Genomic DNA, 17,873 nt, shown 5'->3' with positions numbered 1-17,873 from the left:
CGGTCTAAATCGTGGATGACGTCTTTTACGCTAGACACTTCGGCTAGTTCTCCCGCGAGCAGCTTTGCAGCCAGCCTGGCACCGAGAACCTTGCAGTTTATAGTCGAGTAGTTGTGGGCCTGGTGAAAGTTGCAGAAGGTGTTTTCATCGTAATTTGGAATTCGGGTCCATGTATTACCCGTAGTAAGGCCTTGCTCCGGTCCGGAGCCGATGGCATAGTTGTGGCTCTCCCTGGGTCTCTTCCTCCCCGTGATGGACGTTTTTGTCGTTACGGGGGTTTCTCCTTTTAGGCTTCTGATCCGACCCAATATCCTTCGACGATGTTTTCGTCAGCCTCTGTTTCTGTGACAAGACTTTTGTCTCCTCTTCAATGATTATGAAGTTTGAGGCCTTTTGGAGTGCGTCCTGAATCGTACGCGGCTTATCCAAAGTCATCCACTTCCTGAATTTTGAGTTGTACCAGAGCGTTTTACAGAATGCATCCACCGCTACATTGTTACTTATTCCGTTGAATCTGGCCATGACGATCTTAAATCGTTTTATTAATTCGCGGAGAGGTTCGTCCTCTCCCTGGACATGCTCCAGAGATCGACATCAGAGGTTTCTCGGTCTGTGAACATAGAGTATTGCTTGAGAAATTCTGAGGCGAGTTGGCGAAAGATTCCGATGGAATTTCACTACAGGAGAGAGAACCATTCGAGTGCTGCTCCTTGGAGGTTTTTGACGAAGAGGCGGCATTCGCCGGCATCCCTTTCACTTTCTCTGAATTTTGCTCTCCCCATCGCGATCTGGAAAGCCTGCAGCTGTGCCCTTGGATCGGTCGTGCCGTCGTAAGGCGATACCTTGATCTTTTCGGGATAGAAACCCTGGTTCCGGTTATGCGGGTAGTAAAGGGTGTTTTTTGAGATTCCTCGAGCAGCAGGTCGATCTCGGGTGCGGTGCTAGTAGCGTGGTGAATCTGAGATTTCACCGCTTTGACTTCTGCAGCCGTTTTCCTGAGATGATCCCGAAGATCGCGGATCTGGGATTTCTTGTTAGTCGGTACCCAATTTCATCGTTGTTTGCCGCGAGTGTTCCGAGTCTGCTCCTTATCCAGTTTTTCATGTTCATCCCAGAAGATAGCTTCTTCTTATTCGGTCATAGGATTATCGAACTGGGAATCATCTTTAGCCGCACGACTTCTTGTCCGACGCGGATTTATGTCTCTGTCTTTGTCCGTAGGTTTGGACTGACTGCTAGAATCCACATCGACACGTTCAACTTCTCTGTCTTCCTTGTCTTCCACGACTGGGGGAAGATCTCCCGGATTTTTCCGTGTTGGCGCATGGGTGGTTTCGTCAGAATTCTGCTCGAACGTTTTCCCTTACGCGTTGCCGGACCAGTTTAGAGGAGTCACGAAATTGAGTCTTCTGCCGCGGAATAGGGTTGTCCCGCACGGGAAGACGCCCTTGGTTCTTGCCTTTAGGTTTTCGACCTGTTTAGCGAAAGAACTCATGACCTTGTCTTGTTCTTCCGACTTCTTTCCGAAAGTCGAGAACATTTTCTGGACCTCCTCAAATGCTGCGGGGTTGACGTTAACCGCGGTAACATTTGCTGCCGGAGTGTATTCAACGTTGTCGTCAACAGGATCGCCGTCGTGAGTTTGTTGGTTGTTGAGATTGTCAGCTGACATGTCCGATCGAGCGTTGGTGGCCGAGAGTTAGATTGATCCATAACCCCCCCCCCCCTCCTTCTAGCGCTAAACTATGGTAACCAAAATTCGTACTGTTGATTTCCGTTTAAATTAGGAAAGATAAGAAACCCTAAATTTCCCAGAGGTCACGGATATCTGCTAAACCACACGCCATGCAATCAGAACACGAAAGTACAAACGATAAATAAATATATGGAATCGAAAAGAGAGCAAGAAAGATTTTTATTCTGAATTCGCGTTTGAGCAAAACAACGAGGTAAGACCCTTCAGCCACGAGAACTGTCGGCGAGATTCCTAGTTATAGCAACCTAAGACTTGAAAACCTAGTTGACTCGCAGCTCGAATAACATAGCTAAAAAAATGCCTAAATTACTCTAAGTATTGCTCTAGGTGATAATTATTTCCTTTTATCCCCCTTCAGCCTCGGTCTCCTTATATACTTCCTCTAAGACGGTTTACCTTTTTCCCTTTATGTCCCCGGTCGAGTTTATCGCTTCGCGGAAATATTCCATTTCCCTTCAAGATTGGTATTTATCTTCGGAAACTTGACATTTATCTTTTCCTACATAACAAAAGATAAAGTGTCATAACGATTGGGCTTGATTTCTATAAAATTGTAAGTGGGCTCTTAGCCGCGTTCTGGCCCCTTTTGGGCATTTTTCCGACTTAGCAATTTTTACGATTTTATACAAAGAGTGTTTTCGAAATGACGTCGAATTTAAGGAACATTCCAATTCCTCGTATAGCGTAGGCAATTCGAGGTGTTTAGTTAATAGTACCTCTTTTATACGATCAATCCGAATGTCCTTCGAGAAAAGACAAGTTCCCGCAGTTTGTAAATCGTAAAGTTCCAACGATGCCTCCGATCAAAACGAAATAAGAATGTGTTCGATGCAGTTTCGAGAGAGGAGTTGCGAGGAAGAAGCGAAGACGGGTTTCAGTTGATCCAGCTCGGCGAACGGCCGAGCTGCGTGTTCGATGATCGAGTTTGTTTGTTTCAAAGAGCCTATCTTCAGGCTTTCATAGATTTTCCGTTCTTTCCTGACTTCATTTTTTTAATGAAGAGAAAGTTTTCTCGGATGCCTTTTCCGACGTTGATTTCGTCATAACCGATGTTGACTCCAACAGAAGTTATACCACACATTCAAATCAGGTGATCCCAGTTTTCCTGTTTGAGAATGTGCCAACTTCTTTGTCATTCAATCAAACTAGGATGAACCACGATGTGAGAATCTCGATTCGGATAAAAAACAAGTGGAGAATTACCAGGAAGATCAATAAGTATCATAGGAGATAAGATGAAGAAGTTATCCCACTTTTAAATCAGGTAATCTCAGTTTTCCTGTTTGGGAATGTGACAACTTCTTCGTCATTCTAATCAAAACCATGATGAACCACGATGTGAGAAGCTTGATTCGGATAAAAAAACTAGTGGAGAATTACCAGGAAGATGAATAAATATCATAGGAGATAAGATAAAGAAGTTATCTCACATTCAAATAATATGATCTAAGTTTTCTTGTTTGGGAATATGATAAATTCTTCGTTATTCTATTCAAACCAGGATGAATCACGATGTGAGAAGCATGATATGGATACAATTACTAGTAGATAATCACCAGGAAGTTGAATAAATATCATAGGAGTTAAGATGAAGAAGTTTCCCCATTTTCAAATCAGGTGATCCTAGTTTTCATGTTTGGGAATATGATAACTTCTTCTTCATTCTAATCAAACAAAGATGAACCACGATGTGAGAAGCTTGATTATGAAACAAGAACTAGTGGAGAATCACCGGGAAATTGAATAAATATCATATGAGTTAAGATGAATAAGTTATCCCACTTTCAAATCAGGTGATCCATGTTTTCCTTTTTGGAAATGTGACAACTTCTTCGTCATTCTAATCAAACTAGGGATAAACACGATGTGAGATGCTTGATTCGGATACAGCAACTAGTGGAGAATCACCAAGAAGTTGAATAAATATCATATGAGTTAAGCTGAAGAAGTTATCCCACTTTGAAATCAGATGATCTCGGTTTTCCTGTTTGAGAATAGGACAATTTTTTGTTCGTTATAATCAAACCAGGATGAACCACGATTTGAGAAGCCTGATTCGGATAAAAAAACTAGTGTAGAATTACCAGGAAGTTGAATAAATATAATAGGAGATAAGATGAAGAAGTTATCCCACTTTCAAATCAGGTGATCCCAGTTTTCCTGTTTGGGAATATGATAACTTCTTCGTTATTCTATTCAAACCAGGATGCATCCATGAAGGATACGAGCTTGTTCCCTGTCGTCGCTTCGACCAAGCGATTGATGTGTTGGCAGTGGGTAGCTATCCTTTGAACATGCCTTATTGAGATCGGTAAATTCGACGCACACTCGCCACTTTCTTTTTGACAACGACTGGGTTAGCGAACAAGTCATGATACCTCACCTCTGTTATGGATCCAACTTTGAGGAGTTTTTGAACTAGTCGTTAACCGCACGAGCGCGTTCTAGTCCCAAATTTTGTGTTTTTTGTTTGACAGGTTTGAAAGTTGGGTCAACACTGAGCTCGTGACATGTGATCCTGATGTCGTTCCCTGGCATGTCCTTTTCGGCCCATGCGAACTTGTGCAAGTTCATTTTCAGACAAGCTATGAGCTCGATTTTAAGAGACTCGCTCAGGTTCGCGCCGATTTCAATTCAGCGGTCTAGGAATGCTTCGTCTCAGCATACTGAGACAATATGCTCGTAGGCCGGCTCGCCTTTTTGCTTCCAAAGCTTCGGTTGTTCGTGACTGCGACAAGATTTCAGTCTCGTCTTGTTCTAGGGCGTTGTCAACGGCAAACAATTTCTTTTTCTTTTTACGCGAACCTCCACCGATGGCTTTTTTCGTTATGATTCTTCAGCGAAGCAGACTTGCAAGATTCTCCGATCTCCCCAGATTGTCTTGATTCCGCGAGGGGTTGGGAATTTGAGACACATGTGGTATGTTTCCGGGACCGTTTGCGTTGAATTCAGCCATGGAGTTCCTACGATCGCATTATACGACGTGGGTTGATTTATGACCAAGAACTCCACGATTTTTGTAATGATGCCGACTTTAACCGACCTTTAATTGTTCCGAAAGTAATGTTAGCTTCCCCCGAGAGTCCTACTACTGGGTTCGGATCTTCCATGATTTTGGATGTATTAATTTCCATTATTTCGAGGGTGTTTTTGAAGATGATATTAGCTGAGATTCCGGTGTCGACCAATATCCTTGCGACATCGATATTCTTGATTTTCAGCTTGATGACAAGGAGATCGTTGAGAGGTTTGACCGGATCGGTCGTTGCTCTTTCCTTGAAGGAGATGACATCGCTGCATGTTTGATTAGGCATATCGTGTGTCAGTTGTTCGGTGATTTTTGAGTTAGAGAATCTGATCCCTCCTCCTTCTAGCGCCAAACTGTGGTAACCAAAATTCGCACTGTATTTTCCGTAAAATAAGGAAAGTCAAGTCAACTCGACTTTCCCAGAGATCCTGGATTATCTGCGAAAACACACAAAAACGAAAGAGACAAAGATAACAGAATATCAAAAGTAAGTTGCATAGAGGCGTATTATTGATTGATAAGAACAAAGTTACAAGGTTTCCGAAAGCCAAGACGGACAGAGTTTTGCTAACCAAGTCAGTCTCAGAACAAAGACGAAAAGAGTCTAAGTAAAATCAAGCCGTCTAAATTCTAAGTTTTCCTATGCTAGCAGAGTTTTTCTAGGTCTAAAATCTTTTTCTCCTTGCGCCTCTAGTTTTAGCTCCCCTTATATATGCCTTTTGGCCCAGTTCCCTTTTTGCCCCTACGTCGAGTTTTTCGCTTCGCAAAAATATTCCTTTTCTTCTCAATCTTCATCATTATCTTGGAAACTTGACATTTATCTTCTGATTTCGCGAGATTTATCTTTTTCTGCGAGTAAAGATACACCGTCATAGTATTGATGGGCTCAATTTCGTATGAAATCGTAAGTGGGCCTTTAGCCGTGTTCTAGGCCTCTTGGGCCGTTTTCCAACTTAAACGTTTTTATGATTTCTCCGAAAGAACGTTTCTTGATACGACGTCGATTTAACAAGGAAGTTGACACTTATCGTATAGTTTAGACAATTGTGGTGTTAAGTTAACCGTTATCGTTTATACGATAACCATGAATTTCATTTGGGAAAACGATTCTTCGAGTTTCTTATTGTAAAGCTCCAATGGTAACTCCAATCGAGATGAAACGTGGGATTGATCCGTCAACGTTCAACGGAAGGCATAATGTCCGGTTCACGTCGCTTTACGACGAGTCGGGAGGAGTTGGTCCAACTCGCCGAACGGGCGAGTTGGACGGTGTGTCCGGTCCAACTTGGCCGTTCGGCGAGTTGGACGGTGTGCTCAGTCCAACTCGTCCATTCGGCAAGTTGGACTGCTTGTTTGGTTATGTGACATGCTTCTCTCGAGTCTTTTGCTCGGGAACTTTTGTCGAGAGTGTGTCAAGAAAGCTTATGTACAGAATCATAATTTTTAAACGTTGATTTCGAGATAACCATTTTTGACCCCAATAACGTGACTGCTCTTACTATTGTTTTGTATCAGTGTTACCATAGTTGCTTACAATGTGTGCCTCAGAGTTTGCAGGCTGGAAAAATAAGCACTTGGTCATCAAGAATGAGAAGTATTTTTCTGGTTGCATAGATTTTGTTTTACTTCACCTAAATGGCTATATTCCTCGTACGATTCTTGTTGAAACCTTTGATAGGAACTCCCCTTGTAAACACAGCTTCAAACCATACTTAACAAAACCACTAGTATGATAGTTTTTGTTAAGGATGTTCACAAATAATTGAGCTTAGACCTGTTAGAGAGTAGTAATGCCTGCAGGACTAGAGATTGCAACCATTATACTAATCAAAGCTACCATGATAGTTTTTTGGAGTCTATTTATTTCGTGTACTTTCAACATTAAACACACATTATTTAACTCGTAGCTAGGCATGTGCAAATAATCTGGAACAGATCCGAATTTTAAGGTACTGAATGGAATCCGATCCAATATAAATATCCAAACAGTACATGTACATGATTTCCAATATCTGAAGAATCGGATATGAACCTGAACCGAATCCAAAAACTACGGGTATCCGACAATATCTAAAGTACAAATATATATCAATAAATATTAATTATATTAATACTGATAATAATTCTAATATTAAAAATGATTAAAATTTTAAACATTTTAGTTAGTTTTGGATAATATAGGTATTTTTGTTACTTTTGGATATTTTTGACATGTTTGGATATATATAATCAAATTTAAACCGGATATTTCAGATTAGAAATATGTATTTTCAGTTATGATCGGATAAAACCAAAACAAAATTGGAACCAAAATTTTTAGTTCATTCAGATAATATCCGGATACCGAACCGAATCCAATCTGATATTTATAATTACCCGAACAGTACAAAAATTATCCAAAATACCTGATACAGTACCCAAATGCCTGGGCGAGTCGTTGTGTTAGAATTATTTCAGTATCGTTTTCTTTGTGTGGTTTGACTCATCTTCCCTTTTTAATTTAAATTCATGAGGTTGACAAAAAGAAAATAAGGATGGAAATAATAAAAAATAGGAACATAAGCGTAACTGAAAAAGATTTCAGGATTTTGAAAGAGGATTATGTGTTCTTGCTCATCGAGCAATCTTTGCCAGAGAAACGACTGTCAAAATCTTGGCAGTGAGTCAGTGACCATTCAACTTTAAACTGTTACATCAAACATCTCCGGCGGCCCAACACGGAAGAGGAGCCTGGATAACAAGAGGATCACCTGTAACCGGATGATCCAAAGACAAACTCTCAGCATGAAGCTCATGACCCTCGGATGTTCTCCCTCTCCACTCATACATCCCATGATACTTAACATCTCCTCTAATCGGAATCCCAAGATATTGACAATGTAACCTAATCTGATGCGTCCTACCACTTCGTGGGAAGGCCCTTACCACAACAACATCGTCTCCGACACAACTCAATTCTGGTTCGCCCTCGACAACAATTGTACTTTCTGATTCAGAAGGTTGGGGGTTTTCCCCGTTTATGGATACAACTTCAAATGTTGTCTCCATATCTCTAACGAATGATCCTCCCGGTAAGACTCTACCAACATCCAAGGCAGCGTAAACGCGCCAAGCTCCGTGTTTGGAGCGTCCATGACCTGACTTAACCGTGATCTTGCTCCAGTTTGGTGATGGTCCAATGGAGAGAGCGATGTAGGATTTGCGAATCTTGTGTTCTGTGAACGCTTTAACGAGCTTAGCAGCGACTTTATGGGACTTAGTTATGAGCATAACGCCGCTAGTGTCACGGTCTAACCTATTTGCGAGATGAAACTCATTCGATGAATCTGAGTAGATAAAAACAGATCAATTATGGAAGACAGATTGATTTTACATATTTTTCACAAGTAATTTGAGATCTACTCACCAACGATGATCTTAGGAGCAGAGGAAAGAATAGATTCGCAGTAGACACCTTTTGGCTTATCTACGGCCATGAGCCATTCGTCTTCGTATAACACATCGTCTCTTGTAAGATTGAAGAGACTCGATTTTGAAGAAGCTTCAATGGCTCTTTTGAGTTCAATGTCTTTCGAGATCGGAGGGGGCGGAGCGGAAATAGGTTTAGGGTAATCTAGACTGGTTATGGGGAGATCGTGTCGAGCTTCCATGGCTTTGACGGAGTTGGCGAAATAGGGTTTTATAAGTATTTTGTTAGCTGAGAAGAGGTTTCGAAGGAGAAGAGGAGAAGCAGACATTGGAATGTTAGTGCTCTCTTCGGTTTTTTTGTTTCCAATTTTTGTTAAAACTCGGTTTTGCCGGGTCTGGTTTCTAAATAAAAGCTCAAATATCAAAATTTTAGTAAACTTCAGTTGGTTAAATAAGCAGAAAGCAACAGATTAATTTGGTTCGATTTCGGTTTAGTTTCAAGCATGATTCGGTTTGGCTTTGGAATCTCTGGTTGCGGTTTCTTCTAAACGGCACCGTTTTAGCCAGCGCTCCTCAAAAACAACAAAGAAACCCTACTCTTGACAAAGCAAGAATCAAAAATTCGATACAGAGAGAAATGTCATCGTTGATCATCAGTAGATCACGAAGCAGAGCTGTCCTACTCTGGAAAACCCATGGAATCGAAATCGCAAGTATTTTCTCCCACGCGTTTGCAGATTCAGTTTCGGCTTCTGGGTTCTCCTCAGATGCAACAAGAAGCTTCAAAACTACATCTTCTGGATTCGAATCTAGAAAAATTAGCAACTTGACTATTTCCAGAAGCAATTTCGTCTCCACGACTCGACCATTGAGCTCAGAAGCTGTACCTGTTGCTTCGACTTGTGACGGACTTACGGTGGAACGAATCATAGCTAACCAATGGCCGATTTTAGACGAAAACGAGAGTGATTGGAAGAGCCACGCTGCAGCAATTGCACAGTCCATTCAAGTCATCAAGAGACGCTTGCAGGTTATAAAGAAAAAACTGAAACTTTACACTATTGAATTGAGTTTGGATGTATGTTCAAGTTTTTGTTATGGTTTTTTTTTTCTTTTTTGGCAGTGGAAAAAACTGTTGGTGAGGCTTAGAATGTTATCTGTAGAGTTGAATAAACCTCATCTCTGGGATGATCCAACTCATGCTGGTAAGATAAGCCGAGAGCACGGTTCGCTCACAGGGAAAATGAAAGGGGTTATGACGTTTGAGAGAGAGTTGCTTGAACACATTGACATGTTAAAACTCGCTAAAGAGGAGAATGACTCAGAGTTAGAATCGGTGGGAGTTTCTAGGCATGTGTTTTCTGAATTGCTAATATGGCTTCATAGTAATTCATCATCCCTATTGCTAAAACCATGATTATTACTGCAGGAAACTATGAGTGCATTGACCGAAATGAGAAGGGTTTCGAAAGAGAAAGAACTGGAGGCTTTATTATCTGCTGAGAATGATCATTGTTCCTGCTACATAGAGGTGACAATAGAGACATTAGAGTTCTCTCCATCTCTGACATCTTATGAAAAAGGCTTTATTGGAATAGGTTCAAGCTGGAGCTGGAGGAACCGAGAGCAACGATTGGGCATCAATGGTAATGGACATGTACAAAACATGGGCTCAACGACGCAAATTCTCTGTCACTGTCGTCGATGAAATGCCTGGGGAGATGGCAGGAATCAAGGTTGGTTTTATATATAAAAGACTTTTTTTTTTGTTTAGAGAGACTACACATCATACAGCTACTACGACAAACCACTTGAGCTAATTTATGCTCCTGCACTAGACTAACTCAAGAAGTTATCTGACTTTGGTTCACTACTAAGTCTCTTCTGTTTAATGGAAATTGGTATAATTTTTGATCTTATGTCTTAAACAGCGTGCGACAATCAAACTGAATGGTGAATACGCCTATGGATATGCAAAAGCAGAAGTTGGAGTTCATAGGCTGGTGCGTATATCACCGTTTGATAGTGGAAAACGGAGGCACACATCATTTGCTGCGGTTGCGGTGATTCCGATTCTAGGTGACGGGTCGACCCGAGTGCAGATCAATGACTCGGATCTCCGGATAGAGCGGTTCCGTTCTGGAGGAGCTGGTGGACAGCATGCTAACACGACGGACAGTGCTGTAAGAATCATTCACATACCAACTGGCATAACAGCAACTTGTCAGAATGAAAGGTCTGGTATTAAAAGTTGTGCTTCGTTTTTGCTTTGGTTCATTTTGGTTTTTATGCCCAATCTTTTACTTTGGTATCCAGGTCGCAGCATATGAACAAGGCTTCAGCAATGGCAGTGCTACAGTCACGACTAGACCAACTAGAAATGGCTCGTCAGACAGCAATGAATGCGCAACATACACAATCACTAACCGAGATCAGTTGGGGAAATCAGATTAGAACTTATGTTCTCCATGTATGTGATACCAAGTTCACTCGTTTCTGCTCTAATTTGAGTTTATATTAGCTGAAAACGAGCTGAGTATTCTTTGTTTTTTGCAGCCATACAGAATGGTGAAGGATCTGAGAACAAACTACGAAGTCTCTGATCCTGACTCAGTTCTTGAAGGAGATTTGGATGGTTTCATATTGAGCTTCTTATCTTCTTCTTTGGACAAAAGTGATGATGAACATTAAGGTTTTTGAATCTCGACTCTTGAGCTATCTCTGCCGCTTTAGTAGTTAGTATTAAATAGAGTTGTATACAAAACTCTGAAACGCAAACTCATTGTTTTCAAAAGGCTTAAGTTTGTAATCTTTATACTCCAATATTTCTTCTAGAATTTAAATCAAACCTTTTTAATTTTTTTCTAAATACAGTAAATCATTACGCATTAGTAAAGCATCTAAAGAACCATTAAATATGAGATGGAAGACACTTAAAAACTAACTAATGAAGCACCAAAGATAGCTTATGGGTTTTGTTAATCCACCCAAATAAAATACAATAAAATATCAATACTATTAAAACATAAACATTTTTTATCTACTTCCAAAAATTATAATTGTTCATCATTATTGCATATGTTGCATGTGCTCATCATATCTAATAGAGTTAAAGATTATATTATATGATGATTTAATGTGTTATCCAATGTTAAAAAAAAATTACAATTGAACCACTACATTTATTTAACCTCCTATAGTTTTGAAAAAATAACTTAGCTATTAGACTAAGTATGCACCATAGCCTTATACATTATTTAAGCTTTAAAGGTGACAAAGGAATGAGTGAGGGAATGTATACTACTAATACATGATACACTTTGGGAGTCTTCCACTAATTACCCATACCTTTCAGTCTAAACCATATCTTTCATTAAAGGGAATTTGGACATTTTAAGCCATTATGTTTTTTTCTTTAATACTGTGTCGTTTTCTTTAACAAATAATGTGAAGGTATATATATACTTTCTCTGTTCCTAAAAGTATGATGTTTTTTTGCAGATTTTGGATGTTCTAATATATAAGATGTTTTTATTTTTCTAGGTAACTTTTACTTTATTAAAAACTGTTTTTTTTTTCATCATTTACAACCTTAATTTAATTCAGTAATTAGGGAGACGTCTTTTTTTTTTAAGACTGGATTGTATTATTAAGTCTTATAGTCAAAAAGTTCTAAACAATGAGAATTATCAAAACAAAAGAGTAGAAAAAGGATACACCAGTAGAGATCCAAAGTAAACTAACAACACATCTTGCGTATGGATGACTAAAGATTTTCATATAAAAACTCCATATTGCTTTTGGAGAAGCTGGATCTCAAGGGAGATAATCTTCTTATTAATCCAAAAACACCACGCTTCAGAATGAATTGAGAACGATTATCACTCTCTTTTTAATACTCCAGTAGGAGCCACTGAGATAAGACAACTCTTTATATTGCTCTATTGATAATAATAGAGTCAAAGAGATTACTGTTCCATAGAATTTGATGCTGCTTTTTGAAGTAACCATAGTTTGCAGAAAGAACTCCATCACTGTCACATGAAGAACAGTCAACGATTGAAGCCGGTAAGATCCGTCGCCACCATCCGCAGTAGATCTGTCAATTACCTTTTCTAAACGGTTCAATTGAACCAAAACTTTTATCTCTCCAAATCCATTGGAAAAAGCATACAAAAGAATAATAAAAAACTTTGCCAGATTTAAAACAAATTGGCAATCAAATTAAACGCTCGTCTCAAGCGAAGATAGCCTTCTCTATATATAATAAATTATTATTTAAATAAATAAATAAAATATATACTTTTATGTTTTCAAATTTTAACTTTTTTATAATCTTATTTTTTATTTTTTCGAATTCTTTTTTAAAAATTTTCAAATTTTCTTTTTGAAAATTAAAAATTACGTTTGAAACTATTTTTTTTTATTTTTTAAAATATTTATTTATATAAACGAGGAGTAAATTAAATCAAAGAAAGAGAAGCAGAACGAATCAAACAAGCCGATAACGGAGCTATAGAAGCCTCCTGCCATCGGCTTGAAACTATAAAAAATCTCTTTTTTTTTTCTCTCGACGGCTCTATTAAAAACTGTTTACTCAATCATATTTTAATAGTATTTTTTTGTAATTGGTTGAATACTATTAATTTTTAGTTTTAATGATATTTTCAGACAAAAAGTAGTTTTCTTAATATGTGTGTTTCTACCTAAATATTTTATATTTAGAATAGAGGGAGTATGTAATTTATTCTCTCTGGATTTTCTTATTACATTCTCTACTTTTTAATATTTTTAATAGCAATTAAAAAGTAAGTAAATATAGTTTTTTAAATACGGATTTCAATCATCATTACACTCCATTTTCTTTTCTTGATTGGTTAGTGTATTCTTTCTAAATTTACAGATACCTATTTTTAGTGTAACAACAAAGTCTTGCCATATCTATCTATTATTATAAAGAAGAGCTACTCTCTTCTCCTATGATGCCACATCAGAAAATAGAAGGAGGAAATCACGACACGTGGCACACTAATTCTCGAGTTATTTGCTTTCGTTCGTGGAGTGATTTTTATGGGCTTTAACAAATGTTTTATTCCTTTCTTATTATTTCATGTAATCGGGTCTTATCAGGTCGTATCAATTTTGTTTGGTCTCAAAAAATAACCTAATTAGAATTTCATCTTCATCTTGAATATTGATAATAGATTTCTAGGGTTTGTCGTCTTCACGAACTCTGATTATGTCAAACAACCATGATGTTCTTGAAGGATCTCCGAGTCAGCTCTTCATGTTGGTTCTCTGTGCTGTTCAACATTCCCGCCGTTATGCTTGCGCTTAATCTCCTCAAATCCGTTATGCAATGAAGTGCTTCATCACCATTAACAGCGTTCTTTAATCCTTGGATCCACGCCCACCACGATCAATCATTCATTGCTTCTTATCTCCCTTGCAGGCTGTGGATTTCACCTATAAAAAGGGCAGACTTCACCTTTCGAAAAACATCCTCCCGATTACTAATATCATAAAGATACTCTTCTTCTTCGATTTAATGTCTCGGTCATCTATCATGCTCGCTGATTTGAAGGCCAGGCGTGTTGTTCTACTGTGGAGGTGCGATTGTTGAGTTTCTGGGAAGCTAGAAACATGAAAAGAGGTGGTGAGCTGATAGGCCTAGACATGCTCCTCCTTGAAGCTAAGGTTGTTTTGTTCTCTAAACTCATTATCATCGTCGGTTCTGGACACATCACGGCGTTTATACTCTGAGTTATCCAGCTTATGTTTTCAATAATATATTAAACCTTTCTCGTTCATGTTGTTGAATCCGTTTGTTAATTATGTTTTCATTCATTTTTCATGTTTTCATGCAACTCCCATACCAGCCACCCTCAACGTCCACCGTCTTACCACTTACCGGAATATGTACTCCTTAGGCGGATTTGATGTGCCTCGCTGCAATCAGAATTACAGGCTCTACGACTCACCTTTTCTGATTCAGTTTAGTGATTCACCAACCGAGCTGGTTCTACCAATTCTTCAGGTTCCGTAATCACAGTGAACTACTTGGACTGGCTACTATTTGGTTTAAAAGCTGATGTAGAATAAAATTTAGGATAAGTAGTTAACTCATGTGTTACAGCCTTCTGTTTTTCTTTTTTCAATTGCAACCAAAGGTATGGAATTTAGAATCTAGCGTTGTTTCATTTGAGATTTGATTTATTATTTGCAATTAATTACTGTTTCATTAGCAGGGCTACCAAAGCTATGGATATCTGCAAAACTGCCAAAACCAGAAATATTTGTCGTCTTCCAATAGCTCAAAGTGTGAATCTTTACATTGTGAATGTGAGTCCTTTAGGGTCTGAACAATTTGAATTTCAGATGGAAAGTGAGATGTTTATTCTCATATAATAAAGAATATAGAGAATCTGATTTTGGGAGCTCTTATATGGTGGATGCGCTCTGTTACTACCTTCTCCTTTTTGCTATTTTCCTCAGTATTTTTGAGCTGAAATAAAATCCAGTAGAACTAAAATATTCTCTCAAATCATGCTATCAAATTCTCCAATGTGTCTACTAAAAAACTTTGGATTATGCTTACAGATATCAAGTTCCTTGAGTTTAAACCATCTGTGAAGTTCAGGGGCTGCATTTCTCTTTGCAATTTGATCATTGCTCCCTCGACATCCTTGAAGAGCGAGGTTCTTTCTTTTATCCAAAAACATATTTTTCTTTTATTTTGAAGTTTGTCTTTGTGTAGATTTTTGTTTTTCCAATGAGTTGCAAGATTTTTTCTCATTATTTAGGATTTTGTCTCCATTTCTTTTCTTTACATTATACCACTTTTGTATATTTAGAGGATAGAGCGTACTGTCATCTTTTTCTTTGCAAAAGTGTCAATTTCTACATGCAGTAAACATTCCAAAAATGGCTGATATAAAATTGAAGAGGCATTTCTTGGACTACTATATCCGACAGTGAACTACAAAGTGTAAGCACTAATAGTTTCAGCAGTAATGCTACTCCTTTCATGTGTCATTCACCTATAGGTACAGTTACTTGACTAATATGTAAGTCAACTTTATATTGGTCACAACTGATTTATATGCCAGAGACACCAAAGTGAGAAATGTAAGCAGCTTTTCATCTGCTTAGGTACTACTTAATTTCGCATTAAACTACGCTAATCCAACACACCATTTCATGCTATCTCTCTATGTCGATGTAGTGCGCTAAGGTTCTTAAGACTCGATCTAAGAACTCCTACATGTTCACAAGCATAGGGTCTGGTTGCTGAGATTTACTATAAGCCAATCTCGGTGAGAGTGACTCAACACTAAAATCAAATGAGCGCTTACGTAATTTGAATATTTAATGGTGGATTCTGATTGAATTTAAAATCAAGCAGGATGCAACATAAATTCGATTAAGCAACTGAGTTTATTGAAAGCTAAGGAGATATTATTGAAGAAACAAAGGAAAGATGAAAAGCCAAAAGCGAAACCCCTGAATATGATCACTGAAATGGAATGTAAATCAAGTGACAGTGATTGTGACATAAATAAGTTGCTGGCATGAGCTCTTTTGGAAATAAGGCTAAACTGATTTTTGAGCCGCAACAGCCAGAATCTGGAGAAGCAACCATTCCTACAATCCAAGTGACTGATTCCTATAAAAGCTCGAAATTGAAAATTCTCCCAACAACACCGTGAAAACATAGAAGCTAGCTGTGCCGCAATCAGCTGCGACATTGACATCTTTTCTCTCAGTTGTTAATTATAGACGTCTTAAAGTAAACCATGTTTTAAAAGGTCCTAATTATTTTTGATGATATGGTTTATTTGATAATTTAAAAAATATGTAAATCTTTAAACAGTAATGTGTTATGTTTCAAGTTGATTAAGAGTGATAGGTACAGTTTAAGTTTTACATAATTTAAAACAATAGTAGATTTCACAGAGAATGTAAAAAATAAACTACAAATCTGAATAATACCAGTATTGAAAAATGTAAAATAATTATATAATAAAAATGAAAATTCTTCATTAATTAGATAAACATATGATTTTTTAATAAAAATAACAAAACCGAATAATAAATACTTCTCGCCCGTAGGACTGGCCTACCCTAGTATAGTTTATTATTTATATCGGATTCGATATCACGTAGAAGATAGTATACCACTGGATTTAGTACTTAGCTTTCAAAATTTGTCAAAATAAATCGAATCTTATATTGAAGCCACAAGAATATAGCATTATTTACTCAATTTTTAAAATATAGTAGAATATATACACTATCTTTTGTTCCTATATTCTATATCCGCAACTTCTCAAACCACTTGATATATGTGGGATTAGTAACAACTAAATTCTATAGAATATCTTAAATTCTGGCAAGGCAAAAGGGAAACATAACAAACTAGGGGTTTTCGGGAGCTCTGATGGCGATTTTCGGGGAGGCTACATGAGATCGTGATCTCATCTTTTCGATTCACTATTCGGTGATCGACAAGTCTCTTCATCATCAGATCGATCTTCGTCGTCTTTTAGTGACCATGCCTTCTTCATCAACCACAATCCATCGTTCTTCCCCGTTATGCTTCCGATCTGTTCATAAAACAGTCTTTGTAACAGTTTCGTCGACTGTCTTCTTCACTAACCCGCTTCAATGGCATCAAGCGAAGGAAAATGAATACACTTTGGACGATTATGGTGAACCCATCCAGCTTTCAGATCAGGCTGATGATAACCTCATTAGAGAGTATAGCTTGTTTTTTAAACAAAAAAACAACAGAATGTTGATCGCCTCATTGTGGCTATGCCAGAGCAGTGGGTTATGTCGGAAAAGATCTCTGCTTGCAACATGGGAAATGGAACAATTTCTATTCAATTTCGAGAACAAGGAGGATCTTAATTCTTTCCTAAGCCAAGGACCCTTTCATCACAACTTCTGTATGTTCGTCCTTGTGTGTTGGGAACCGGTGATCAACGATAAGTATCCTTCGATGGTCTCGTTTTGGATTCAACTCTAGGGAATCCCTCTTCACCTCTGTACTGAACATAACCTTCAAGCCATTAGAGATAGGCTCAGGTGAGTAGATCTGGTAAATGCTGCCGACGGGAAGATCAAAGTTGAAATTGACTCTTCAAAGCCACTGAAGTTTACGAGGAAACTTCAGTCAAAGAATAAAGAGGACATCACTATTAAGCTTCAATACGAGCAACTATTTTAACATTGTTCAACTTGCAGCTTGATGACACACGATAGCGAAGACTGTCTGAAATCAATATCCCTTCAAGAGTCCTCTCGTGAGACCGTGTTTGAACCAATAGTGCAAGAGGAAGGCTAACTTTTAAGCAGGATGGAGGATCTCAAGTCAGTGAAGAAAAGTCGAAACCTTTCAGGGAGAGAGCGAGTTCATACTCTAGGGTCCAGCGATCCACTTACTCATTATGTGCTAAATGCGATAGCAAGCATAATGACACACAGTATAAGCCTTATGCTTACACTCGTAATCAGACATGTGAGGGGAATAATCAAGAAACTAACAAATGTGGAAAGAGAAAAATCTCAGGCCTCTGATGATCAATGATCAAGGCGCTAAGGCTTCAGTCGCATACCAGGACCCCAGAACAGAGCCAGTTCTTATGACGGCAAAGGCTCAATCAGCAGCTGAAAGCT

General features: G+C 38.4%; 2 protein-coding genes across 7 annotated transcripts; one reads left to right on the top strand and one right to left on the bottom strand.

Annotated features, from left to right (window-relative positions):
- Positions 1-7,257: 7,257 nt before the first annotated feature.
- LOC103849447 (RNA pseudouridine synthase 1) lies at positions 7,258-8,691 on the bottom strand. Its single transcript, XM_009126207.3, has 2 exons — positions 8,191-8,691; positions 7,258-8,110 (listed from the first exon to the last, which is right to left on the bottom strand). Exons 1-2 carry the CDS (start codon positions 8,519-8,521, stop codon positions 7,479-7,481), a joined length of 963 nt encoding a protein of 320 aa, XP_009124455.1. The 5' UTR covers positions 8,522-8,691; the 3' UTR covers positions 7,258-7,478.
- Positions 8,692-8,829: 138 nt separating this feature from the next.
- Positions 8,830-16,062, top strand: LOC103849449 (peptide chain release factor PrfB2, chloroplastic). 6 transcript variants are annotated; one of them, XM_033287806.1, is made up of 13 exons: positions 8,830-9,222; positions 9,316-9,528; positions 9,622-9,723; positions 9,791-9,928; positions 10,124-10,428; positions 10,509-10,662; positions 10,749-13,889; positions 14,072-14,534; positions 14,793-14,890; positions 15,103-15,180; positions 15,239-15,320; positions 15,418-15,508; positions 15,598-16,062. In XM_033287806.1, exons 1-7 carry the CDS (start codon positions 8,830-8,832, stop codon positions 10,881-10,883), a joined length of 1,440 nt encoding a protein of 479 aa, XP_033143697.1. In that variant the 3' UTR covers positions 10,884-13,889; positions 14,072-14,534; positions 14,793-14,890; positions 15,103-15,180; positions 15,239-15,320; positions 15,418-15,508; positions 15,598-16,062. The 6 variants fall into 6 exon arrangements, with proteins under 6 accessions (XP_033143697.1, XP_033143699.1, XP_033143698.1 ...); XM_033287808.1 differs by having other exon boundaries at positions 10,749-14,229; positions 14,441-14,534; XM_033287807.1 differs by having other exon boundaries at positions 10,749-14,362; positions 14,441-14,534.
- Positions 16,063-17,873: the final 1,811 nt, after the last annotated feature.

This window comes from Brassica rapa, chromosome A03 (genome assembly GCF_000309985.2).
Source record: "Brassica rapa cultivar Chiifu-401-42 chromosome A03, CAAS_Brap_v3.01, whole genome shotgun sequence".
Lineage (NCBI taxonomy): Eukaryota > Viridiplantae > Streptophyta > Magnoliopsida > Brassicales > Brassicaceae > Brassica > Brassica rapa.
The sequence above is the reverse complement of the archived record's forward strand: the minus strand, read 5'-3'. Positions and strand labels throughout refer to the sequence as shown.